The sequence below is a fragment of the Platichthys flesus genome, chromosome 16, assembly GCF_949316205.1.
Source record: "Platichthys flesus chromosome 16, fPlaFle2.1, whole genome shotgun sequence".
Lineage (NCBI taxonomy): Eukaryota > Metazoa > Chordata > Actinopteri > Pleuronectiformes > Pleuronectidae > Platichthys > Platichthys flesus.
The window spans coordinates 7,451,364-7,478,364 of NC_084960.1; the positions used below are offsets into that span (position 1 = coordinate 7,451,364).

Here is a 27,001-nt window from a genome sequence, read left to right on the forward strand (position 1 = left end):
GAATCATAAGAAGATTTACTTTCAATGTACATCACATAAATACACAAAACACATAGGATAAAATAGTATAAAAGTATAGCTCCACAATCACACATGTTCAAGCCTTTATTCATGAAGACAACCTTGAAAAATGGCGGCCCTTCAGTCTTCCCTCCCAACACAGTTCAGAGGGCAACTCTCACACAGAGCCGGCAAAGTGAACAACAGTGGATGTGTGGAGACGCACAAAGACCGAGCAGCAACCCAACCCCTTCCTAGTCTCCCAGGGCCGAGGACGGTGATGGGAGAGAGACAAAAGCAGGCCCTCTCTGAGCCCTGGTGCAGGAGGCCCCTGCTGTTTGCTCCTGTTCCACTCCTCCAAATGTGCGTTTCACCAGAAAATCATTCACTCTGTCTCTGCTGGTGATATTTGACGCCACCAGGATGGCACATTAATACATCACAGGGATCCCACACTGCCAGTACAGGGGTGAATATGCCTGTGGATTAAGAGTGTCGGGCTCAGTGGTGCTACAACAACACACTTCCTCAGTCTAAAGGGAAGTCACAGGAATTGCGATGTGCCGCCCGGGCAGTCTGGTAGACGGACAGGAAGTCTTTGTATCGCGGTGCACACCCTAACCACGCTTCCCCAAAGTGTTCTGACCCTGTGAAGAGAAACTCTCCGTCCCCAGGCTTCACGTGGCACTGCAGGAGTGCGTGGATGTGTCCATGCCACGTTGAGGCGGACCGAGGTGACCCCGGATCCACACGGCGCTCAAACACTCCACTACGCTGCCAGTACACCCTCACCGCTGACACCTCCACCGAGGATGTCTGACTTGCAGAGCTGTGGGAGATGCTCCTGATGTGGCCTCGGATCACTGAAAAAGAAAAATATATAAATCCCTTTATCTCCACATCTACATCCATTCTCTCCTTTCTGGTTATTCTAAAAAAAAAAAGAACATGGTGCTTCTGTGAGACGAGACCATGAAAGATAAACTCTAGTGATTCCTCTCTAGCACAGGGTTCTCCAATTCTGCAGCTGCCCCGACATCTGTATCTTTTGGATCCTTTACTGACTTTCCAGAACATACACCAGGCCACGAGAACGGATTGTAACCTTAATTCGGGTAGAATTAAATAATTATGGATCAAATATTCAGATTCATAACCTAAATATTACACTGTGCAAATACTAGTAAATCTCATCGTAGAAGTATACCTTTGCATATATTTTGCCATGTTCTGAAAGTTTAGTTAAAATGCAGGTATATACATTTTCATTCTATGTATAAAATTAGCTTTTCAGCAACTGAGATTTTATGACAGTTGGGATGTAATTCTTTTTTTTCTTCTGATACTCTTTTCAAAATAAACATTTAATTCACGCCCCGCTCCAACACCTGGCTCAGTTCAGTTCAGCCAATCAGATTGTACCGGACTGATCCCGCCTTTTCCACCTTTCGAATACGGAGGAGTCAAAGTCATGATGGCGTCTCCCTGTGGAGAGGAGTGTCCCAGCAGCAGCTCAGTCTCCAAACAAACAGCTGAGCTCAGACTCTCCTGTCTCACTTTACTTTCTTCTACCCATTTGTTTGGGACTAGTGGAGGAAAAGCTGAACTGAACTGAAACTTGAGCTGAGAGCCTCTATTGTTTTGTGTTTGACTTAGAATGATTTGTTTATTGGTTGGTTTATCACTGAAAGTGTGGTTTTTGTTTGTTTGTTGATCTCCGGACTCGCCACTGTAGTTTAACATCATTCAGACTTTTCTCACTACTTTTATATTGTAATTCTGTATGTTTACAGATAGAAAACTGTGTTAATTCAACATGAAAAGTTTCATTTTGCTACATGTTGAAAAAGAGACACTGAATCTCTGAGGGTTATGATAATAAACATTGTGTGCGAAGGCTGACAGTCTTCTGTCACTCTTGGGTTTTAAACTCAAAAGGGTTGAACATTGTTGGGGGAGGGGGGACACTTGTATTTTACATAAAACACTCTTTCACTGTGATGCAAACGACAATAAAAAAAAAAATTATGAAATTAGGAAATAAATCAGGAGGTCACTTTTGGAGGGAAACTGCAAAGGCCTTACATAAAGGCCTGATCTGCAAAACAAATATCTGTTCCATTCAAACTATGTAAAGGTCCTTGTCTTTATTTTCTGTACTTTATTTTTGAATGGGATTAATTTGAGTTGTTTTGTTCACAAACACATACAATTAGGTTCAATAGAGCCACTGCAAGTGTAGTACCGGAAAGATGTTGACTCAAGACCTAAGTAATAGTAGCCTACAATTACAGAGTCACATTTCTCTGGTTTGTAGTACATGTACCCACCAAAGTCACTGTTGCAGATCGCCATCAGGAGTTCAGTATCATTGCAGGGTCGACAAGAAGCTGTGGACAGAAACATTTTAGCTGTAAGATGATGAAAACTTGCATCACATAGTTTTTTTTCTTTATTTTTCTATCTCCGTCAATCATAAGCTCTGTACGACTGACAGTGATCGATAGATGTTGTCATTTCTCCTCCCTCCCACACAGACACATACCAGCTTCATTCTTCTGCCTCCTCGTGTCACAGGGCGAAGAAACCCGGGTTTAGGAGAAGGAATGCTGCTCCTGGGTCTGTGCTCTTTTAAGTGCCCTGCCCACCACGTTGCCGGCAGATCAAAAACCCCCAATAGTCTTGACCCTGTGTTTGTCTCCCATTGTACCCACCTAATTGAATGACCCTGTGCCAATGCAGGCGGACGCAGGAGTCAAACACTCTGCCAGACGGGCAACACAGAGGAGATAAACCAGCAGCTGTCTGTTAAAGACGGAGCATGACATCACCACTTTGGGAAAGGCCCGCACACATGGATAAATGCTAATAAACACGCACGACAATGCTGAGGCATTTGTGGAATCTGCAAACTATTTGCAGTCTCAATTCAGGTCCCCTGGCCCAATGCCCTCCAGCCGCCCCGTGGACTGCTCCGTCCTCTCTGCTTTGTCCCTCGATGGAAACCAGACAGCCAGACAAAACACAAGACTGACCAGCAGCTGCCTACTCCACATGGAAAAAACTGGGGTCTATAATTAAATAACCTCTTTTTTTTCTAAAACTATGGGGTTAGGATTGGTCAAGGTCCCTCACTCTCCACTTGTCAGCAATTTGCACCACATGCAAGAGATCATTAGCTGATGCTGGTCATTTCTATATGTGTAATTCAATGGCTAATGTTGTACTATATATTTTGCTGTTTGCACCGTATTTATCATTCAGTTGACATTAGTATTTCTCTGTGTGTTTGTATTGCACATTTACTTATTTGTACTTTTACGGTTTTTTTTCCGACTGTGATCTCTGCTGCTGCAACACAGCATATTTTCCTGGTGTGGGACCAATCAAGGATCTTGTCTTGTCACATCTTATGATTAGAATTATTGGTGCCACCTTTTTTTGTAAAGGTTTTTAAAAGATACTTTATCAATTTCAAACTAATGGCTCTATCAATAGTTGATTTGTTAAAATCAAATGCTTTTTTCAGCCAATAGGAAATTTGGGGTTGCTATTCTGTGGTAAATCTTTGAGATGATGTGTGTCCTGTACCTTTGGTTAAAATGTGGTTATACATGTCTACTGTTCTGTAATAAATGCCCAATAAGCTGTTAATAACGAGATTTTGGTTCAGATCTGCAGCAGTGAAGAGGTTGGTGTGATCAGTCATGCTAATGTTTTTTTCCCAACCTGGTAACCACAGAACCACAGATTTAACTGAATAATTGCTTTTGCCTAAATGCAATTATTTTACCAGAGAGAAATGCTGCAGCTTGTTCTCAGTTCCTCTTCCACTAATTAATCATCAGTAACCATTGTATTACTCACCAATACGTCATTATTGTTACTATACTAAAACCTTAATCACAGTGTATAATTTGTCAGTGCTCTCCATCGGGTGGAGTTCAGGGGGTCGACTCACCCTGTGGCCCGCTGTGACCCAGGCTGGGCGCCGCGCTCCTGTTCCCCAGCAGCTCGTATCTGAAGCTCATGGTGCGTCTGCTCCAGTGTCCGTCACTCTGCGGGCTGGCCTGGAGGTATAAAGCGGGCCTGCGCGATCCCTCAGCCCGGAAACAGTAGACCTGCTGCGGCCTCCCTCCGTCCGCCACCAGCAGCTCCAGCTCTCCGGCGCGTTCCACGAACACACTGGCCCCGCGGAAGGAGGGAGACGGTTTGATGCAGACGGTGGTGCGCAGGCTGGAGGACAGGTTCGGCTCCAGCACCACCCGGAGAGCCTGGCCTGGGTACAGCCACCTCACCGAGCCCTCGGTGCACCGCAGCCGCACCTGGAGCACGATCCTGGAGTCCACTCCAGCTGCAAAACCGCTGGATCAAGAGGGGAAAACATTGTGACGAAGCCAATTCCAAAAGCGTGAAAGTTAATATTTACTAATCTGATAAATGTGGCGTTTAAAACATATAGTACCATCGACTATCAATCCTTAAATAATAATCTATTTATATACATTTTCAGATCATTCATATTCCACTGTTAGAAAACGACTAATCAGGATGTTTAAAAATCTAAATGGATGTGTTTTATGTTTCTATTCACAAATAATAGTTATTCTAGTTATTCACTCTGCCATTATTTGTTAATATCATTAAGTCATTGACGAAGGGGTTTAATCCATCAAGCCTCGTGTTAACGTTGTCAATAAATGGACGTCAAATGGAGTTCAACTCATAATTTGCCCTTATTTATAACTTTTAACCAAACCTTAAAGTATTAACGAATGCATTATAAAACATTAATAAAGTCATTAGTTTCCACATAAAACATATTTAAATATCACCCCGGCAAACGGCCAACGTGCCCTTGTTTCCCTCTCTCCCTCCTTTTCTTGAAATGCGTAAAGTTCCTCACCTCCCGGTCCAGTTGCACAGATCAGCTGCACAGTGTCGCAGCTGAAGAGCCAAGAAATGCACCAAAACTATCGCAAAAGAAAACATGTCACCGGCGTAAAGATCAAAAACCCAAGGAGAAGGGGACGACAGAGCATGGCTGAAATAAAATGAGTCTGAGAGACACGGAGAGTAGGAGCGATCTGCTGCAGCTACTGGTTCAGCTCCACTGAAGGCTCTCTCTACCTCTCCCTCACTCGCCCCCTCTCTCTCTCGCTCTCTCACACACACACACACACACTCTCTCTATCTCTCCCCTCTCTCTCTTTAATTAGAGCTGATCCAGTTGTTGGGGTCTGTTGGCCTTTGCAGCTCTTTGTCTTCCCTCCATAAAGAGACAATAAGCTGGAAAGTCTTCAGCCATCTGTTTACATCATTGCGTCCTTTTGCACAACAATTCATCCGCTTTAAATAAGTCTCTGTGTCGTTTATCGTTTTACTCTACAAATTTTTTTAGTTAGGCTACCTAACCAATAATTTAATATCTCTGTAATTGTGTTTTTTACATGAAAAACAACCAAAATGAAAGCATTCAGCCATCGTTTGACACAATCGGGCCTTTTGGCATAACAGTTCATCCACTTCAAAAAGTCCAGGTAGTTTTTATAATTATGCTATATAACGTTCTGAGTTAGCTACTTAACCAACAAATGTTAACCTCTTCAATTGTTGTTTTACATGAAAAGTACAACAATTGTATACTTACATCAAGAGAGGGAAAAGTATTGACAAATTAAAAGTTGGATCTGAGTCAGATGCGGAGCAACTTCTTTTATTGAGTTGATTTCCAAATCTGAATAAAGAAATGTATGTATTTGTGCTTGGCCCTCATCTAGTGGTTGGATGGTGCATCGCCTCACATCTGGAGGTCAAAGAATAATCTCCAGCTCGAATAAACCCACAGCAGGGGGAAGCTGTAACTCAACAGCAGCTAATATTGCGCATGAATACAAACTGCAATGCGTGGCCAGCTTTCACCACTGATTCACCCATCGAGCATGAGTGGTTTTACTCCATTTTATCTCAGCGGGGTCGTTGCGCAGAAATGGTTTGGCTCCAGCTAAAGGTGCTGGTGGTGGTTGGTGGCGACATCTTGTGGAAGTGAAACCCAGTGGGCCGTGACCGTGCGGGGCCGCTCTCTGTGGGCTGATGGCTGCAGCTCCTCTCCGGGTGGCTGGGGAGCCTCCGTGGGCCCCGAGGCAGCATCGGATCAAAGGGTCGAGAGGCTTCTGATGGCTTCGTCTTTGAGTAAATTACACTCACATGCAGGGATCGGCCAGATGTTGCCTCCGCTGCAGGGGGAAACATTTTGCGGCTCAGCTCGCTAAATGTTCAAATGTGGACAACTTGGATTTGATCAAACACATATTCTAAAAAACACTCATTAATGTAATAAGCGACGGTGTAAAAGAGGATGAGTTAGAGATTTAGCTTCAAAGTACATCTGGGCTCCACCGCCGTTTTCCATTAAAACACCAAAGTTACCAGAGCATAAATACACACATTTAATACTGCCCCACATTTTGCCATGTGCCTCAACCGGTTGGGAGAGAGGAGAGAAACGGGGGAGAGGGGGGGTATTGACGGAAAGGGGGTAGATAAGAGATAGGGAGAGGAGAGAGAGAGAGACCAGGAACTGTTGTGTAACCATCGTTTTTCATGATCTTTCTTGCCTGAAACACTTTTTGGCACACTGCAGCTCGGATCATTATTAGGGGAGGCACATCAACTGTCATTGATAAGCAGAAGGAAAAAAAATGAGCCTCTGAATTCAAATCATATAAAAACCATATATCTGGCGTGGCCTTTTAAATGAACATTTTAATCTATACCCAATTTACTCAACGGGGTCACAGGGTGAGAGACGCACTCTGCGGTTGGTCCATCCAGGAGACAAGTGACTCACAGGTGTAATTGTGTAGCATCATTACAACCATTCAAAGTCTGTGGTTGAATATATTAAAACTGTGAAAATAAAGTCGCATTTACTCTGCGTCTGCTTTAAGGCCGCACTCCTGTCTTTCCATGCGTAATGTGAGCGCCCCCCTGGAAACATGTTAATGACGATGATGAGGGTGATAGAGGAAGAAGAAGAGCAATCTTTGTAGGCTCATTAGAACCACAACTGTTTATTCAGATCCTATTGCTAATGGGATATGGTGCCGGGCTTTAAATGATTGCTTCTTATGAAAAAAGAACTTGACATCAGGCCTTCGTTGTTTGAACTGAACCGAAGAGGTCACCGAATGTCGTAAGGTGTGGTTCATTATTTTCTCCTGAACAAGGCTCCTACCACAACTTCAACAGGAAAACATATATATTTTTTAATTAGTCCAAAGGAGCACATTTAATATCGTATACCTCTCACATTCAAAGTCTTCTCCGTTGTTTGAATAATTTTGGAATAATTAATTCAAACCCGAAACTTGTTGAGCAGGAATTATCGGACAGGTTTTATTTGAACGTGGCAGCAACCGAGCACAACAGCAAAGCCTTTACAAAAATATATATCCCGCAGCCTTGATGATGATTTTTAAATTAGAGATAATACTTTCTGAAACGCTTAGAAAAACGATGTAGATATAATCAGATGGATTTTCATTTTGCCTGTGATAAAACATCACTAACTCTATACGTGCCTTTCGTAATTTCGATTATTATTTGACACGAGTCTCATGCCTACAAACATGTATAATACTTTGACAAGATGAATGAAAAACATCTTATCCTGAACCTAAACTGAGACGCTGCATGGCTTCCGACTTGACTGGGAAAAAGCCTTATAAATGCAAGTCACCTTATAACCTTTCCTATTTAGAGAACACTGTTATAAACTATAGCTAAATAAGATTATTATGGTTGTACAGTAAAAAAATGTGTGTTTATAGAACGATCTGAAACAAGATGACCTAATTGATATTTGACACCTTCAAATACACCTTAACGTTGCAACGTCACTTTCTCTATTTAACACATTTCCATCAGAGTTTTAAACATCTCCATTAACACTATACGAAGTTACATAGAAAAATATGCTGATACAGGATAGGCTTGTTAGTGAGTTAGCATGTTAAACAATTATTTAAACATTTGAGATTCCTGCACACACTCATCTTTTCGCTCTGAAGAAACCTTTGTCCGTGCTGCTCTCTCTGACGGTGACCGTCATCAGGTTCAGTGTGACGTCCGTCACGGTCACAGTGTCCAGGCTGGTGAATCTGGGGGTCCACATCGAGGCAGGGTCACGGGTGGACTCGGGCTGAGTGGGCATGTACTCCTTCACCTGGTGCCTCAGCGTCAGAGGGACAGACATGCTGCTCAGACAGTGAGTCCTGTGTCCCCTCTCGTTTGGATCGAACGCGCAGGTGTAGGACAGGCCTGCGTCCCCAGCGTGTCTCTTCGCGCCGCTGGATTTGGGCGTGATCGTGGTCTTCTCCTGGAACCTCTTGGTCAGCTGGAGGAGGCTGTGCTCCGACGTCTCTCCGTGGTGGTGGTGCAGCCGTCTGGCCACTTTGGACACGCCGGGCGACACAGGGTCCTCCACAAACCTGCTCCGTTTGGAATCCTGCTCTGCCGAGCTGCTACCATCTTCTTTATCATAATTTAAATGTAGCTTCGGTTTGCGCCCTCTCTTTTTGGGGTGTCGGTCCGGCTCCTGGAGTGTCAGAGCAGCCGGTGGGGTCGGCCTGGGCCTCCTCTCGGGCTCTGGTGCTCGGACGTGCACACTCTCTCCTCTGTTGACCGCGCTCGGTGGGAAGATTGTGGGAACCACGGCACGTAAACCCTCCCGGGCCCTTGGTGTTATGACAGGCTCCGGGGTGGGATAGGAAACCTGGATCCCTCTGGGAGCCTCTCTTCTAAATTCATACGTCTTTTCTTTGGCTCTGGCCTGAGGACAGAGTAAATAAGGTTTATTAAAGGAGGTTTCCCAGAGATGAAAATCTGAAGTCTCCTGAGGAAATTTGAAGGTTTAAGAGAAGCAGCTGTTTGGCAAAGGCCTCATCTTAAAGTTGATCTCTTATTAAAAGAACACAAATCGTGACGATGTACAGATCCACAACAAGTTAAAAGAAGTTTGACAGTTTCTTATAAATGTTTTAACCTTGTAAAAAAACTGAGTAAATCAATGATTTTCTTTTGGCTCACTCTTCTCATTCCACTGTAGTTTCAGCTCTGAATCACAGTCCAATACTCTCGAAATGAATAAGACAGCGGCTGTAACGGAAATGACTCATGATCTGTTTAATTTGTGTCCCGCGTATAAGAGACAGAAGTGAAATGAAATGAAAGATTCACTCACCTTCAGGAGAAACGTCTCGGGTTTGGGTCCACGCTTCTTCGGGCCGAACAGCTCCCGTTCGCGCTCTCTGCGTGGGGGACAGTGTTTGACGAATCATCATCAAATCACATTATCTGATTATTGGGGTTATAATTAAATCGAATGATCTAATTTAGCGTATAAAGGTAAAACTCTGTCATTGGGACGAGATCGACCCAGTTTTCAGGACAGTTTTATTTATATTCGCTTTGGAACAAATTATAATGGGAAACCAATTAAAGCATGACATCCTGCTTGTGACTCCAAAACTGCATCTCATCTGGCACCTGTTTGAGCCCCACGTGAATTATCTCACTCCACAAACACACGTCATCGCTTCTTCTTGTGAAGACAAAGTTTTGAAGATTAAAATCCGGAGTCAGTCTCGTTTGAACAGACTTTGTGTTTAGCGCAGAGAGCACGGGGCCATTTCGTTCCGGCGGAGAGAGGCCTACCGCTGCGCTGTCAAACCCTCACCTCTCCTCGAAGGCAGCGAAGAGTCGTTCATCCAGGATGTTGTCCTCCGGCTCCCATGTGCTGTGCCTGTGTCACAACAGCAAACAGGAGAAGGGTTTGGCACCAGTCACTGAGCGGACCACATGTCATTGCGCGCACACGCCGTGTATTACTTTTATCAAACCGTTTTCCGCTGCGTACGCTGCAATTGCAGGCTACGTAGCGGACAGTGACGCATGGTGAACCCAGCCATTGCTAAAGCTAGTGCGGACTTTGTCGCACCCCAGCGGGGCTGAAACCTGGGCATTTTCAACCTCTGACCGGTGCACACAAGCCGCCAGACCCACATCAGACCGGACTACGGTCCTTAGGTCGGATGAAACGGATAGAAAACCCCCACAAGCGGAGAAACGATAGAGTCTGAGGTGCAGTTGTGCGAGCGGCCAGGATGGAGCGCTGTCCTTCCCAGCCTCGGCTATTATACTCACTTCTGAGACCAGCCCTTCCATTTCACGAGATATTCCCAACGACCCTGCAAAACAGAGAACACGGTCAGGTTACCAGCGTGTTGCCTGTCGGCGCTGCACAAACACACGGTTGCATAATAGGTGTCGAGGCTCAGCCCGACTGGGGAAGAAAAGCAGCGAGTACCCGTCGGATTCGCCGTTTAATGATGGACTCGGCTGCGAAGACGCTCTCACCAACAGCTGAGAGCTCCATGATTCACCATGCGCCTCGTTTATTTCGGTCTCTTTTTATTATTTGTTTCGCTTCCCTCGTGTCCTCCTCGGGTTGTTTAATTTCGCACATCCCATAATACGCGATCTGGAGGGGACGTCATCACGTCTTTTGCTGTTGCCAGGCACCGCGGTCGGTAGGACGGATCGCGCTGGAGCGCGTTGGCTCGGTTGTTGCTACGTGCTCCGGGTTTCTGAGTGAAGGGGAGGAGCCCCGCTGCTCCGGCTGCTGCGCAGGAATCTCTGGCACAGCGGGGCGAGCGGAGTTAGAGGCTCCCGGTACGGATCCGCGGGGCCCAGAGGTCCCTGAGGGGGCCCCAAGGGTCCACACTGAATATAGGAAAGAATAATTTCACCAGCACGGAAACGAACAACGAGAGAGGGGAATTAACAGTAAAATGAAAAGGTTCACCCTCAAAAAACATACCCTCCACACAACACATCTGTGAATATTAGTATCTAAATGTAAAAGATGGATGAACAAACGATAAAATCCAAAATAAAGTCTGAACAAAATAAATATCTTTGTATAAAAATGTTCCAAATGGGGCCTTAAAAGATGAGTCCTCGTTGAGAATGCGTGAGGTGGTAACTGAAGATCCCTGACACACAAGCTGATTTGCCTTCAGGTTCACGATCAATCATCTAAAATAACATGTTACATATAAATCTGCGACATGACAGTTTAATTTACAGCTTCAGAGTCTGTGAGGAAATGAGCGCATGAGCTCTAACACGATATTATGCGTAATTGGATTATTGCGCGTAAAATTTTTACGCACGTTGTGTCTGCTAGTGAAACATCACGCTGTCTTTTACTGTCCAGTGAAGATTATTGTTTATAACACAAATCAATCACAAAATTATTGGACAAATAAATATTGAGTCACGTCTTTTCTTTATTATGATTCAAGAGGTTTTTCATCTCATTGGACCAAACGCGCATGTGCTGATAATATATGCGTAGAGACTCGCATGATTTAAGGAAAGGGCCATTTATATGGGGAGGATTCCATTTGACATGCACATGTCGAGCGTGTATCGTTTCTTTGCTTCACCTAATCACAAGTGAACTTAGGTTAAACAGAAGGGAGCAGATATAATTCGGATGGACTATCTGATATTTTGAGTTCTTCAAATTTAAGTCCTTGATGTGTTCTAAATGTTGGTAAAATAAAACTGCTGAAATGCGCAAGCTGAGGTGTAAAGTCTGTTGTGTCTAAAAAGTTGTTTGGCTGAAATTAGATGTCCCCTCCTGTGTCGTTGTATTAAATAACACTGAAGAGCTTGTGCGTCTGCAGAAAATAAAGAGGAGACCTTTATTTAAGGCATTAGATTCTAGTAAAGGTTTGTGCTCTTTCCTTCTTGTATAAATATGATCATAAGGGCCTGTTGGTTTTGGGATCGTCGAGATTTATTTAGAAAAAATGTATATGTATTCAACGCACATAAATAACATTTGTAAAGGTTTGACAGATTTATCATATATTGTTATTATATATTTTTTTATTATTATTTTATTATTATTATTTTATTATTATTACTTTTATTAAATTGCATCTGCTGGTTGTTTATTTTCCTCAAAAATAAACTCTTCGAATTAAAATGAACATCCATTTTTTAAATTCAACTGTCAGTAAATGAACATAAACTATAACAATAATATAATTATATTAATAATAATTATTATAATAATATTTCCTATTAGATAGTTAACAACGTCGTGGAAAACTGATCACACAAATTATTACAATAATCCATGAAAACATATGTGAAGGCGTATCCTTCGTTTCTCGTCATTTTGTGGGCCTCATGTGAAATTTTCCACATACACCAGACATACATTTTAAATGAAAATAAATTATAGTAATCATGAATTCAGGCCAAAATCTTTATTTTCACACAGAAACATCAGCGTCTCTTAAATAAATAAATAAAGTCAAACGTGCGGGCCTACTTCCACACCAGGCATCGCAGCACAGAGCGGAAGGTCAAACATATTCCACCAATAAGATAATTAATTTATTACAAAATGCTCTAAACACAATACAGCCACCACACTGGAAACACATGGTTTTCTTTTTTCAATTCTGATCCCCAGTTCGTCGTTTTAATATGAGAACAAACAGAGATGAATCCTTAACGGCTCTCAATTTAGTTTATTCTCTAAATGATAGTGCATTTTCTCATAACCCCCTCCACCCCACAAACCTCTGTGAAGAAGTTAAGATGTGATAGCTGTCTGATGACTTATTTCCTCATAATTTATTTGTTATCATAAACAACGCTGCAGTGGTTTTTGGGCTGAAAATGGAGTAACACACACCATCACAGTGCAAGTCAATTAACATGAAATCTTAATCACTTAAATCATTTCTCTCTATGTATTTCTCATCATGTTTTTATGTATCCAGCTTTAATTTGTGCAACAGAAATCCATTCATTTCGGACCAAACACGCTCTCTGACAGGTTGGGCTTTAATTAAGTATAATTAAGCCTAATGCTAATAATTAGATGTGGGGTCTTGTGTTGCAGATGTTACAGATGTGTCCAATGAAATCCTGAGCAGGGACACGGTTATGTCCTCTGAAGGAGACTCGCGGATGCTTCCTGTCCGTCTTTCCTGTCTCATCATCGCTTAAAATAATCGTGGATGATGCGTCGGGTTTATCCGCCTTGCGCAAATTCTCCCCACTGTGCCGCAGACAAAAGGCGTGCGCGCCGCGGACAAAAGATGCGTTGTGGCTGCTGTGGAAATATGAACCTCCATTTTGATAGCCATAGCTCGTACACCGACATTTCCTGTCGGTGCTATCATGGCTCTGCTGCACGGGGTGTGTTGCAGAGGGAGAATGGTGCACATGCTGCTGCTGCTGCGTTTCTCCATATTTGGCTGCGAGTCGATGAAAAGTGAGTGTGCGGGAGCCGCAATGGCGACAAGGCGTACATGAATAAACAGAGCTGGCTCTGTGAGGACATTACTGGCGCTCTGGTTTGTGGGCAACATGCGCGCACACAGCTCGCTGTTCACTGTCCTACTTACCGGGCGACATTTTCTGCTGAAGGTGGTTCAGGCACAAAAACCACAGGAGAGAAACTGTGCAGCTTTGTGGCTCTGACCTGCTGCTTTGTATGTAGCCTATTTATTCCAGCGCATGCTTCGAATAAGAAAGCAGCTTTACGCACGTCACCGCAACACAGAGTATTTTTGTTTAACCCTGTCTCAATCGAAACAAATTCTCACCTCAATGAAACGAAATGGGCTCTTTACATTGTTTTATGAACTATAAATACAACCTAATTGCAGGTTTTTCCTTTTTTACTCCCAGATACTAAATTAATTATCTTTTGCACATCAGGCCTCCACCGGGTCAAGCTCGGCGTTAAATCAGCTGAATGAACCCACGGCTCACATGATCCTATGGGTGGAGGTGAATCTGCTGCTGGTAGTAGTGGCGTAGCCCACGATGATAAAGGGGGAATGTGAAACATCACACTCGGTCTATAAATATGTTCCCCTGCTCAACCGTGTTTCAGTTTCCTGCTGTTGCATGACTGACTCACGCGGCTGGTTCAGAGCCATGAAAGGCCTGTGGAGATCAGCCCTCACACACTCACACAACCGCCTGTTCGCGGGTTTGGAAATTCCGCTCTTATCAAGTGACATCAAATGAGTTTCACAACGTAGAAAAAGTGCCATGTCATGTCTGCACGGTTTCTACGGGGTCCCGTCAGGATGAATCGACTATCGTCATATTTTCCTCTTTGTTTTCTTTATTTCTTTCTCTTTTTAGTATGAATAGCTCCTGCAGGCCAAGTTACAGATTCATTATTTGTCAATTCAAAAAGTCATTCTGATCTCTGCTTTATAGTCCCAAATCAGGTAATGCACTGGTTTTCCTACAGAGCATTATGATCATTTGCACTAGGGAATCCTGAAACAAATAGGTTTGATAGGTAAACGTTGCTATAGGTCGAGGATGAGTCATTTCAACATTTCACTATCAAGTTGAAGTCATTCTTTGATACAGTTCTGACAAATCCCTGATCCATGAGATCAATACAGACCCGAGATCAGTGTGCAGTTCCTTTCATTTATGTGGTCACAATGGTGGTTGACTTCATTGTTTCATCCTTTGGCCAAAATGATTTTCTTTGGTCAATGTTGGTTAAAAATAACCTCAAATTGATTATTGATCACTGGAGACTTCAGACATTGTGGATGTTTCCATGAAAATCTGGGAAATGTGTAGATTATCTTCTGGTTGACTTCGAGATATTCAACTAATGCAAATTTAATAAAAAGCAGTGAATTAATAATACAAAGCAGCTGCTACTCAGAACTCTTTTCCAAAGATCTTTCCTTCTTTCTCTCTTTCTTTCCCCTCCTCTTTAAAGGTTGCTATTTTGTGTGTGAACATCTTTGATGAGCAGCTTCCACGAGACAACTAAAGAAGACAGAAGATGCAGTGCACACACATACCCACACACACACACACACGCACAAAGACACACACACATTCCTTGGCCTTTTTGTCATTCGAAACATTCGAGACTCAATCTTTCGTCAGCCACAGGTTCCAGTGCGCCAGCGTCAGAGCCTCAGATCACAGTTCTGGCTGCGGGCCTCGAATGACTCTCCTTAAAGACTGGAGCAACATGGTCAATGTCACGAACGGTCTGTAATTAAAGTTCACTCATGAAAGCTGAGCATATTTGAAGCTTTACTTGTGTATCTGTAGAGTGTGTGTCTGGACGTATCTACTGGTAATAATGTTGGGAGAATTGATCTGCAGAGGTGAAGTAGCAAAACGTCATTGTGCATGAGAGGCCACAAAGCCTACTGCAGACCCATTATATTTAAATGTCATATAATTGACGTCCTTCCCTGCTAGACTGCGCTGAACTTTACACCCACAGTCAAATACCGATCCTGCACGAAGCCTTTCTTCCTCATACAATCAAACAATGACAAAATAACTTGACGTGTCCACCTCCTGTTATGTTATGTTGTGTGTTGACATTCCTGCTCAGGGCTGAGCTGCGGCAGAAAAATAATGCATGTGTAAAGTTTTGATGATACAAGTGACCGGTGCAGTTCTGCGATACAGAGAGCCCTTTGTGCCGGATCGTTTGTGATTATGCAACACGATCCGTTTTCCTATTCATGGTTCACAACCACGTTAGTGTTTCTAGTGCTTATGTTCTATTCTTCGCCTCCATGTGCAGAGAGGAACTGCACAACAATGACACATCAATATTTAGATGGAACATTGGATAAAATATCTATGAAAGGTTAGCCGTTCAGTATATCAACACACAAAGCGTCCAGTATCACCCTCCTCCCAGTGTCAGTGCAGCAAAAACATCAGAGGTCAAATCTCTTTCTTTATTGTGAAACATACCATCCAGTGAGCTGTGCCAAAAGCAATAAGTCAGTCAGCTCCTGCTAGAACATACTTTATAACAACCATTTTGACTTTGAACCAAGTGCAAGAATGAAATGGCAAAAGAAAGAGAACAAAAAGTATCAGACAGCAGACTCAAAAAATAAAGGGCAACCGGTTCTATGGATTCATCAACACAGCTTCCGATGCAGAGAACATCTAGTTTTTGTTGTGAACGACAAATTAGACGTCAATAAATATGCACTCTTCATTTTATTTTTGCTAATCTAGCGTTATAGCATTCTCACTGGTCTTGCATTAGCTGTGCGTAGAAGGCAATTTAGACTCAAATGTAGGTTACATCCAACAGCTTTGACGTTTGAATTCTCACGTCAAAACAGCAGCATAATCAAAACAGCTCGCCCTCACTGGGTTGCATGTAACAGTATCCAAAAGCTCTCCTCGCAACTCACATTTAGTCCGTGTAGCATGATCGCTATTGACCCTGGTAGCATTTTTTCTAAAACATATAGCAGTCAAACGTGTTCTTCAGATCGCACTGTTGAGGTTCAGCAGCAAAATGAGATGAAGATTGTTTCTCTGTGTGATGAGGAGACTAGAAGATATAACTCCAGCAACACTTGAGGTCAACAATAAGGTAATAAATCACAGCCTTGTTATGGTAAGAATCAATACGTTGTCTTAACGGGAAAATACATTGATAGATGACATTATACTGATCTTTGAGAACGTATGCATGTCAGACTTTGTGCAGTACAATCGCAGATTGGATTGTAAAGGCAGATCCATTGATGGCTTTGCTGCACCTCAACGGCGGAACAATAAAGTAACAGACAAAGACAAAAAGGAGGGGACATTCCTTCGAGGCTGCTGACATAACAGAGTATGTACCGCTGTGTTTTTGCTTTTTTTGTAATTTTCTTATTATCTAATAATCTTTCTCATACAAACCACAAGAAAGCCTGTAATAAAATATGCTAAGTCAGACTGAGTGTTTATGTCTGGAGTGATAGAATAAGAAAAACTTAGAGAGACCCTCTCTATTAATGACAGAAATCAACATATAAAATGTAATTAAGTGCTTTCAATTTGATCTCGATCACCATAGACTCAACAAGTTCCTCTCTACCCTCTATCATGACCAAAATATGAGATATTATTCATAGAAAATACGTATAAACCTTCATACATCTCAGGTTATAAGATTGGTACAGGTATGAAACAACAGCAAAAAGTATCTAGTCAAGCTCCATATGACAAACGGATTTTTTCGTTTTTTTGTGGAATACATCCACCTGAATGCATTCACTCAAATCCTCGAGGGCACTTTCTTGACTACAACATCACAGAGGTGTTACAGTATAAAACATTATAAGAAACATATTGAATTTGACTGATAAATTATAAATTTCCATATATACAAAATTCTGATGTTACATATGTTACATGTTTACAGTTGCACATATAGACAGGATCAACGGATAGATCACCGGGAGACCCAGTTCACAAAGAGTTTTCTCAGAAAGAAATATATTCCTTGAAGGTGACTGTGAGACTGTTTGTTGTGATATCAGTGATGATGATATTTCCCATGAAGGGAGAGGGTTTTTTAACGGGTGCTTCTTTAGATTTCTCTGAGGCTTTCTGCGTTTCCTCAGTCGCAGGCGGAGTGTCTCTGACAGCAGGCTCAGGCTCTGGCACCGGCTCCGGTAGTATTTCTGTCTCCACCTGCCTCTTAGTCTTTGGGCAGCTGAGATCCATCGGCTCCTCTTGGCTTCCAGAGTCCGTAGCCTCATATGTGCTTGTACTGCCGAGGCGCCGGCCGCTACAGTGGAGGTCCATGGGTTTGTCCTGAGGCGGCGTGATGACTGTGCTTGGCAAACTGAGGCTCCTGGAGGTCAGGTAGGTTTTGGAAACGCTCCTGTCCTCCACGGGATCCGAGAGCTTTCGCTTGCGGTCACTTGGGAAAGAAGGGATCCTGATCTGCTCGACAGTAGGTGTCGGGATGCTGGTGTCCACAGACCAGGACATCGGTGGTGAACTAGCGGTTAGCTGTAGCGGTAGATCATCCGGCAAGTCCGCCTGACCCCGAGCCACTTCGGTGTTGTATTCCTCTGCTGTGCTTGGCGAAGGTTTGGAGAAATGTCTGTCCTTTGGGGAACACTTTATCGGATGCTCTGCGGCGGGAAGGGAGCTGCCGTTACACATCTCTTTGGGGATTCCGTTCTCCGTATGCTGCACCATTTTGGTTCTGTGAGCTGGATTGTTTTCCGACGGTTTGGTGTTGTGTGGTTTCTCTTCGCTCGACGATTCCCCATGTTTACCTTTTGCTCCATGAACCTTGTTACCGTCCATATATTTGCTCATGACAATAACAATACGTCCATTCTTGTTTTTGTTCTTGATTATCTTCATTTTGCTGCTAACAGAACTTGGCAGGGTGGCGTCTTTAGGGTTGGGTTTGAGGGCGTGTTCGCTCTCTGCCTCTTTGACAGTGGGTTTCCGCATCTCGACTGCCAACTCTTTGACTTTGCTCAAGCATCCTGTGTCCTTGTCACGAACCCATTTCTGCTGCAGAGCCAGCGGTAAGTTCCAACCAGGATTTGCTTGTTTACAGGCCGGTTCCTGAACTTTGACCACCTCTTTGAGCCTCAAGGCCTGTGTGTCGTACATATTTGGGTCAGGCTCATAGTGGTGGTGCTTCTTGCTGTTTAGCTGGTAGATGAACTTCTTTTTGCCGTTGGTCAGCTGGTCAGCAGGGACCTCCTGGCTGCTGGGCTGGTACTGATGGTGCTTCTTGCTGTTCAGCTGGTACTGCTGAGGCTGGGGCCGTTGGACTTGGAGAGGATCTGACTTGAGGCCCCCTGCTGCATCCTGCATCGTTTCCTCAAAACCTGTAGGGATACAGGATCGTCGGGCGAACGAGGGCACCTTGAAGAAGAGACAGAGCCCAAAGTTTTAACATTTCATCTTTCTCATTAAATTTCTACAATAGTTTAAAAAGGGATTGAACAAATGGGGTGTTATTCTGTTATCAGTGAACTTAGATATAAGTGAGGCAAATTCTTAATTCTTAAACCCGTAAAACACTGATTTAGTATTTGGCAGCACTGATAAGAGAGTGGTTAAATCTCACAGAAACAGGTGCTAAGACCTCCTGGACTTCTGTCATTAGAAAATCTAAATCATTTCACTAAACCTTCCTTTCCCACAATGCAACCATTTGCAGCAATTTGTCTGGTAAATACCCGTGTCTTTCAAACTCCAAACCCTCGATTTGTAACACAGGCTGCCTGTAGAAAGTGTCATCTCCAAGCTCAAGCTGAGATAATCCTATTGACATAACTATGGCATCTGACTTAACTTAGCTCCTCCTACATTATATAACTGTATCATCAGGTGGATTCGTACTCCTCATGATGAGCTGTCGTGCCAATTCTCACTACTCACAGCTGTGAAAAGCTGTGCTGCAGCTAAAATATGCTGACCTGCCTGCACGTGGTCAAATGAAAGTTTACAGGGTGAAAGAGAAATTATCCAGCAAGGAGCCCCCCCCCCCCCCCCCCCCCCCGTCCTGTTCCGGAGACTGACCCCTCTGGCCGTCAGGGGGGCACCGCAGCGGAACGCTCAAGACGCTTTGGCTGTGACCTCAGGTCAGAGAAGTGCCAGTGGACATGTCACGCTTTCTCCCTGATTGCTGGCCACGTGTGACTCTGGCAGAGGGGTATGCCTCTTAAAGGAGTGACACTGCATAGCAATCAGCTCCAAGTCTCAGAATATATAATCACATTTGGCTCTGGACACAACTCTGTCAAGGCCTCGGCTAAGATAGTCAAAGCACGGCCGAGTGCTACTTCCAGCCATCTATTTTTGTCCTGGGGAACAATTATAAAGCAGGAAACATTCCACTGATACTGGTTCACTCGGTAAAAACGGAACTTGTCAGGCTGCCTTTTATAGAACAGTGTTTGGCAAACGAAGCTGTTTAGCATAAAGAAATAATGAACACGCAGAAAAAAAAAATGAGTCCACTCAAGCAATGCTTAGAGTAACCTCAGGCAAAAAAACCTGGTTTCATGATGACTGCACACAGAAACCCAGCTGTACAACCCCCTCTCCTCACTTTGCTCCATTCTCCATTTCTATCAAAGAAATCTATTAATATCCATGACCATAATGACACCAGCTAAGAAACACCTGAGAGAACCCCCCCACCTCCCGTGCCATTTTGGATTCTCTTCGACTGAAACTTACGGCGAGGCTTCAAAAAGTGAGATGTTTCAGCAATAGGAACAATGGTGTAAGTAATGGAGATGATAATTACCTGCAGTAAAAGATGTTTCGGTTTTGGCCCCCGTTTACGATATCCCATCAGCTGCTCCTGCCTCTCTCTGTGAAAACAAAGGATAGTTACATTTTCTCGCACTATATTTTACCATCTAAACACAACACTCATTTGTCGGACAGTGTTTCGCTTTAAAAATCTAATTAAAGCACATGGGAAAATCCCAGGTTTGACACTTGGAGGATTTGCTCGTTTTTTTCTACCTACTCAAGGTCAGAAGTGGTATTTTGATTCAGAGGACTAATGAATGCCCACATGTGACCCGCTGCAAAGCATTATGGTTCTTATTTGCATAGCTCTCCATGGTAATCGGCCAATTCCATATTCTCATTATCCAGACGAAATTTAATTACAGTCAGAGCAGGCAGAATCTCCCCTCGTCTTTCAAACATCCTCTCACTGCAGCACAACCTTCCTCCTCTTACGTTCAAGTCCTAATTAGGGTCACGAGGTACGGATGAAATGGGATAAATACAACATTGTGGAGGACCTCTGGGATGTGTGCCGCTGCTGCTGAAAGAATGCACACCACAACGACTTGAGCAACACAACGCCTACACTCAGAAGGTGTAAAGTGATTAATATCAGACTAACAAACAGTAGTTAATGAGGGAGGAGCGAGGGAAAACATGCTATTATAGTTGTATTGACTAAAAGAACTGGGCGGACCGTCTGTAAAATATTGCTCCCTGCTATAAACCTTGACTCATCATCGGCTCATAAATAACCAGCGGTGGATGAAAGCTGGCTGCATGCAGACACCACCAGGCATGCGTATACCCAGCCTATTGTCGGCCTCTCGCTACAGATGTTCAAACTGTCAGGGCTGCCAGGAAGCTGCCACAATATACAGTCTACATTTTAATGCTATAATGTGTGCGATTTCAAACAGCGTCCAACGGGGTGACCCCTATTCACAGAAGATTTGGCAATTACAGCCTCCCTTGTCGGATCCCCTCCCCCATCCTCTGGGAGCAGAGAGGAATCCACACACACACAGTGCAGAGGCAGCGCTCCATGACCATCAGCACAGAGCCAGACACACTCACACACACACACACACACACACACACAGAGAGCCAGGCGGGCAGGCAGGCTGCAGGGGAATATGAGAGCAGTACACTGGAAACGCTGCAGAGCAGTGCGTGTCAATTAGCCTTTTCAGAAATGCGAATTCCTTTCCCCAGCCATCATGTCTTAAGGCCTGGTGGCCTACAGAGAGAGTATATCTCAAAGGCCTCATGGGTCCAGCAACCTAAAGTAGATGTTGTGCACATGCCACAGGGCTAGAAGGACGGCATCATTCGTATTCATTAACATCCCAACCCCGGTGATTGACATTCATGTATTTGTAATTATTTTACAGGCCTCTATTAAGTGTAGGGTTGACCCAGATTGAAAGCTGGTTGGCTGTTGTACATCCAAGGTGAATATAGTTTCCACAAAATTACATAGCTAAATAAAGGAGGTCAATGTCAGTACTAGCATTGCTGAATGGATTTCTCTTGGGGGGGGAACAGTGCAGAAGCTGAGCAGAGGCTGCAGATCTCACTCTGGTAGAGATGGGAATCCCATCAGGCAGCAGCTTGGCCTCCTCACACAGAGCGCACAGTAAATCATGGCCTCTCCAGTGAAGCTCAGCTGCTAAATTAGCACCTGTCCTGCTCAGGCCTCCAGGTTGCAAGGAAGAAAACAAATCGTTGCAATTAGATCCGCGTGAAGAGCACTGATTTCCATTTTCAATCCTAAGGGGGACTACTTCTGCTTCCTATGTGAATTTAGGTCACTGAATGCTTGGTAAGCCTCTCATCCCAGATGCAGGGGCACATAATCAGATCATAAAGTGGTAACAATTTGCGTCTTATTGTGTATATTTACGCACATCCAATCCTTCCCCATTAGCCTGATTTAGGAATTCTCACCACCACATCCCCAGCCTTTCCCCCCAGGAGACGGTCCTAAGGGGAAGGGGGGCGGGGGGATCAGTGCTAGAGTTACTGGGGCGCCCCTCCTCCCATGCCCATATATGGTCATGGCTGAAGTGGAGGCTGCGTAAGGCCTCGTCCGAAGTCCACATCCCTCTCACCTGTGTTGAAACGCGACCAGGAGACGTGGGTCAAGGATGTTTTCCTCTGGCTCCCATGTGTTGTATCTGAAGAGAGGTGTGACAAAAACAACTGTCAGAGAGCTGTCACACACACACACACACACACACAGACTCACACGCACACCCTCCACATTACTGTGCAATCAGAGTGGACAGGTAGGGTCCAATTCAAGACCAGAAAATTGGATGAGACATGATCTTACTTCAAGGTCATTGCATTTGTAAAACCATGAACAGCAGCTACTCCCGAACAACAAACCAAACGCTAGCACATCCGACTGCACAGCAAAAATGCTCCGCAATAAAAGTGTCTCCAAAACGACCCTGCAGCTCCAACATACAGTCGGCCATTTTAGCACCACTGTCTCGTAAATTCGCTGGCAGAGCAGAAATAATTAAAACGGGATTACATGGCTGTGCCTACCCCCTTCCCTCGCATAAATTAGTGAAGGCATCCGCGGATACACTGAGACACATACCGAGCGCGCTCTCCATGCTCACGCACATGCACAAACACTCACATGCACAAACAAACCGCGCACTGTGCCAGCACGTCTCTGATGAATGACATTTTTCCCTGCACTTGATTGTTTGCATTTCATCGTAGCACCGGGAAAATGTTGTGAGATATTTCGGTAGAAAGCTGGTTTGTGTCTGTGTATGTGTGTGTGTGTGTGTGTGTGTGTGTGTGAGAGAGAGAGACTTACTTCGGGGACCAGCCTCGCCACTTGACCAGGTACTCAATCTTGCCCTGTGAGGAGAAGAATAATATTTTTTTAGTGAGGCTCATGTCAAACGCTAAATATTTATTGCGCCTTTGCAAACACGCTGCCTCTCTGTTACCTTGCGGATGCGCTTCTTTTCGATGCCCTCCACCGCAAAGACGTGCTCTCCGGCGGCGGGGAGCTCCATTCTCGGCTCGATCCGATCGCAAGGGGACGGGGACCGGGCGAAATGCTGGTTACGCGCCGTCGATGTGCCTTCCGTTCGGTGCGTGCTGTGCGCGCCTGGTAGTTTTCCAGTTGTATCCAAATCCAACTGTATTCCCTCCACCTCTCCTCCTCGCGCTCGCTCTCGCTCCCTCCTTCTTTGCACACTCCACAGTCCTGGCAACGAGCATAGAGATATTCACAGCGGTGCGGCTGCGAGCAGCTCTTTTCGTGCAATAGCTTGAGCTCGGTGCATGACGTCAGAAGGGGAGGGGGAGGTGGAGACCTTGCACAGAGGTTGGGGTTTATCCCGTGGGCACGGGGCTGCAGGAGGGATATCTGGGAATGAATCAATCACCACGTCACTGTCACAACATGAATAAAATCACCTTTTGCAGTTCTATTGTAAAATAGCCAGGCTGGTGCATGGGACCCCCCACCTCCCTTCTCCACCATCTCATGAGCCTGATGAAACCCTGCTTGAATTTTTATTCAAGTGCATATCGTGTGTAGATGTAAATAACAGTATATGCATTTGAAAAAGATGCCACAACTGTCGTTAGTATAACACAACTCAACACGGGCAACACAGATTTGCAGCATTTTTTATGCAGCACATCTTCACCTCAGGGAGATGAAATCCCCACTTTTCGGGGCTCATCTTGTTATTTTTTAGAGGCTTCATCCGCCGCAGTCAGAATAGTTTTATTGGAAGACGAATAACAACAGATGATTCATGATGTTGTCTCTGTGCCTTGAGTGTGACAGACTCAGTGGAGCGGAGTTCACTTGTTTGTGACTGTAACATGAGGCTGACGCTCTGGTGATGAAGAAGTTCCCCCTTTTATTTCTGATCCTCTAAAGCAGCACAGTTGTAGATGAGTGGGCTGAGGCTCGCACTTCGATCTGCAAAAGGCGCGGTGCAAATATAGGTCACACACTCTCTGATCGTCAAACCAGTGCCATGTCCTCTGGGCTCAACTGGCATTCATTTGACACACAGCAGAGGCTTGCTATGCAGCCTTCAGCATACCTGTGGCAACTTTGTGATCGTAAACTCGTTCACTGCCACAGCGCGAAGCTTGTTTCCTCCTAAAAATCACTATTACAGCCTGTTACTGGTTGTAGCACGTTTATCTGCACTGTGACAATTTAAATCCATCAACATAAACCACAAGAGCAGTGAGTTTGTACCATGTGCTGTAAATGTCACCCGCTTTAAGTCACCTTATTTATAGGGACATAATTAGAAACATGGGAGAAGAAGCGCCCCCCGTGCGTAAAAATACCTGTTTCCGTGCGTAAATTATGTTTGGCACACACTGTGGCAATCAAAACGACGTCATTCGTTAAAAGATGTCGATTTATTTGCACAAGAAGAATCAAAAGGGGCAAGAACCGACGCTTTGCTTGCTCCAAAAATAATTCAGCATCATAAGGGTTAAAACAAAGCCTCCATGCAGAGCGGCAGCGGCCAGCCTATTAAACACAGGCACGATATATCTCTGCCCTGCCATATAAGGTAATGGATAGAAAGCGACTAAATATCACACTTTGCACTCTTTCATTTCCGAGTTTGTGTTTTGAAATGGATACGGGAAGGGGTCGAGGCTTCGTCGGTTCCAAATTTACTCGATTAAAGCCTCGTCTTTTCGAGCTATTCGTGTTTTTTCCCTGTGCCCTTCAGCCGCGGCCAGGGAGCGCATACGCCCTGCTTCCCTAGCAACAGCATGAAAGGAGCGAGAGAGGCAGAGAGAAGGAGAGAGAGAGAGAGAGAGAGAGAGAAAGAGAGAAAGAGAGAGAGAGAGAGAGAAAGAGAGAGAGAGGATTTAAGTTTGTGACAAACAAACGAGCTTTTGATAAAATGGCACCGAGGAGTCATCGTTTCCCCCCGAACGTTGTTTTGTCGTGGCAAAGATCTGGGAGGATCGAAATGCACATTCATAAGCACGAAGAGCTGACAGCCGTATAGAGCAACATTTTAGGGGCTGTGAGGTATCTGCTGTGAGCTCTGTTTACTCACCAGGTGCCCAAAATACAAATTATGAATCATTTACTGTTTGTGCTGACGGGAGGGACGCGCGCAGTGTGCGTCAGGACACAGATAATCATTTAGAAAATCCTCTGAGTCAGCTCGTCGGTGCGCTGCGATCACAGCACGATATAACACTGAAACCCGAATATATTTGGTCAAATTTCTGAAATCTATAGACTCTTATCTCAAGGGGCTTCGACCTCATGTACTCTGAAGTGAAACAGCGTCACCAGCGCGTCGGAAGACCAGTTTCTATTAATTCTCTCCGCGAAGGTTGCTCAGCAAAGGCGAAGGTATGAGGAATAAGAAACCATTCGTTTAGAGTTTTTCCTTGAAAAAACGTTTCCCTCTTTCCTATTATTTGTTTTTCTGAGAAGCTGTGAGTTTGTTCCTTTGCACATTTTTTTACTTTCACATTAAAGTTGCCGACGTCAGTTTTTGCAGAGGTTTCCATGAACGACGGAGGAGAGTATCTGAATTTAAGTCGCTTGAAAAAGTAACATATTACCAGGCGCAGAACAAAATGAACCAGTGATGATGAGAAAATCTAAAAAGTTCTGGTATGAAGATCTTCATCCCTCAGTCTTTTAAGTCTTGAAATGGAAGGATTTAGCTGCACGTGAATTTCACCTCAAGTTTCTACTCTTCTTCGCACGGAGAAAACGTCTGACTTTATTATTTCCCCTTGTCACAAACTTTCCAGGAAATACAAATTCTAGGCTTATTTTTTCCGTGTTCCGTGCGTCTTCTTTCAAAAACAGCACCACTGTTTATTTTGTCTCTTTGATTTTCTGTGGCCCGTCAAGGTCAAATGAGCTGTTATCAAAAACATGAGGATAAACTCAGGGTCAGCTTTATCTCCTGTTTGAGGGGACTACTCTTAAACAAACTGTGGCGTCATTTTATTTCAACAGCAAGGATATAGTTGTTTGTGGCAGAGGTATGTTATATTTTTGAGGCAGGTAGAAATTGCATTATGGATGGCAGCCTTTTCTGTGAGGTTTAGACATTTTAGTTAACAGATTCGAATGCTGTTTCTGAAGGAGAAAACTCAGTGAAGGAGTGGAAAGCGAAAGATTGTGAGAATGCCCGTGGAGTATATTTATGTGGGTGTAAATGTGTGTCTGGAGCAGGGCCGGGGTCAGGTTCAGTCATGATCTCTGGTCTCGGCAGGAAACTCAGAGAGCTCAGCCTTGTGAGCGTTTTTTCCATTGCAACACAAATTTCTTTCCTCTTTCTCCTCTTTTCTGTCTTTCACATACATAGACACACACACACAAACACAAACACACACACACACACACACACACACACACTGTCTGTACACAGCTGGTTCTCTCAAGGAGCAATCCACAAAATGGTGGCTCAGGGGGAAGCCAGGAGGCCTCCCCTTCTTGGCACCCGCCACCCACAGTGCCAGGAGTGCCAACTGAGGGAATGGAGAGATGTGTGTGTTGGTGTGTGTGTGTGTGTGTGTGTGTGTGTGTGTGTGTGCTGGGAATATTCGTGATTGATGCAGGAAAGGGGAAAAAAGGTGTGGTGGAAAGAGGACAAGTGGGAGGACGAGAGGAACAAAAAGGTGACTGGAGAGAGGGAGGGAGAGAGGGAGGGAGAGACCTTTGCCAAGCGTCCGATTCATTCCTCCACAGTGGCGAGGAAGAAAAGAGTTGATTGGTTTAAGGGACAGAATGCAAGGACAGGGTGGAGAGGAGGAGAAGGAG

The 27,001-nt window shown here is 44.4% G+C and overlaps 3 protein-coding genes across 3 annotated transcripts; all 3 read right to left on the reverse strand.

Moving 5' to 3' along the window:
* LOC133970650 (meteorin-like protein) lies at positions 1–5,332 on the reverse strand. The gene is made up of 4 exons (XM_062407614.1): positions 4,907–5,332; positions 3,962–4,365; positions 2,331–2,390; positions 1–863 (listed from the first exon to the last, which is right to left on the reverse strand). Exons 1-4 carry the CDS (start codon positions 4,990–4,992, stop codon positions 529–531), a joined length of 885 nt encoding a protein of 294 aa, XP_062263598.1. The 5' UTR covers positions 4,993–5,332; the 3' UTR covers positions 1–528.
* Positions 5,333–7,196: 1,864 nt separating this feature from the next.
* Positions 7,197–10,632, reverse strand: cbx8a (chromobox homolog 8a (Pc class homolog, Drosophila)). The gene is made up of 5 exons (XM_062407613.1): positions 10,370–10,632; positions 10,207–10,250; positions 9,740–9,805; positions 9,245–9,311; positions 7,197–8,833 (listed from the first exon to the last, which is right to left on the reverse strand). The coding sequence occupies exons 1-5, from the start codon at positions 10,436–10,438 to the stop codon at positions 8,054–8,056; spliced, it is 1,026 nt and encodes a 341-aa protein (XP_062263597.1). The 5' UTR covers positions 10,439–10,632; the 3' UTR covers positions 7,197–8,053.
* Positions 10,633–15,831: 5,199 nt separating this feature from the next.
* Positions 15,832–23,465, reverse strand: cbx4 (chromobox homolog 4 (Pc class homolog, Drosophila)). Its single transcript, XM_062407612.1, has 5 exons — positions 23,160–23,465; positions 23,024–23,067; positions 22,296–22,361; positions 20,189–20,255; positions 15,832–18,795 (listed from the first exon to the last, which is right to left on the reverse strand). The coding sequence occupies exons 1-5, from the start codon at positions 23,226–23,228 to the stop codon at positions 17,383–17,385; spliced, it is 1,659 nt and encodes a 552-aa protein (XP_062263596.1). The 5' UTR covers positions 23,229–23,465; the 3' UTR covers positions 15,832–17,382.
* Between the last annotated feature and the right edge of the window lie 3,536 nt (positions 23,466–27,001).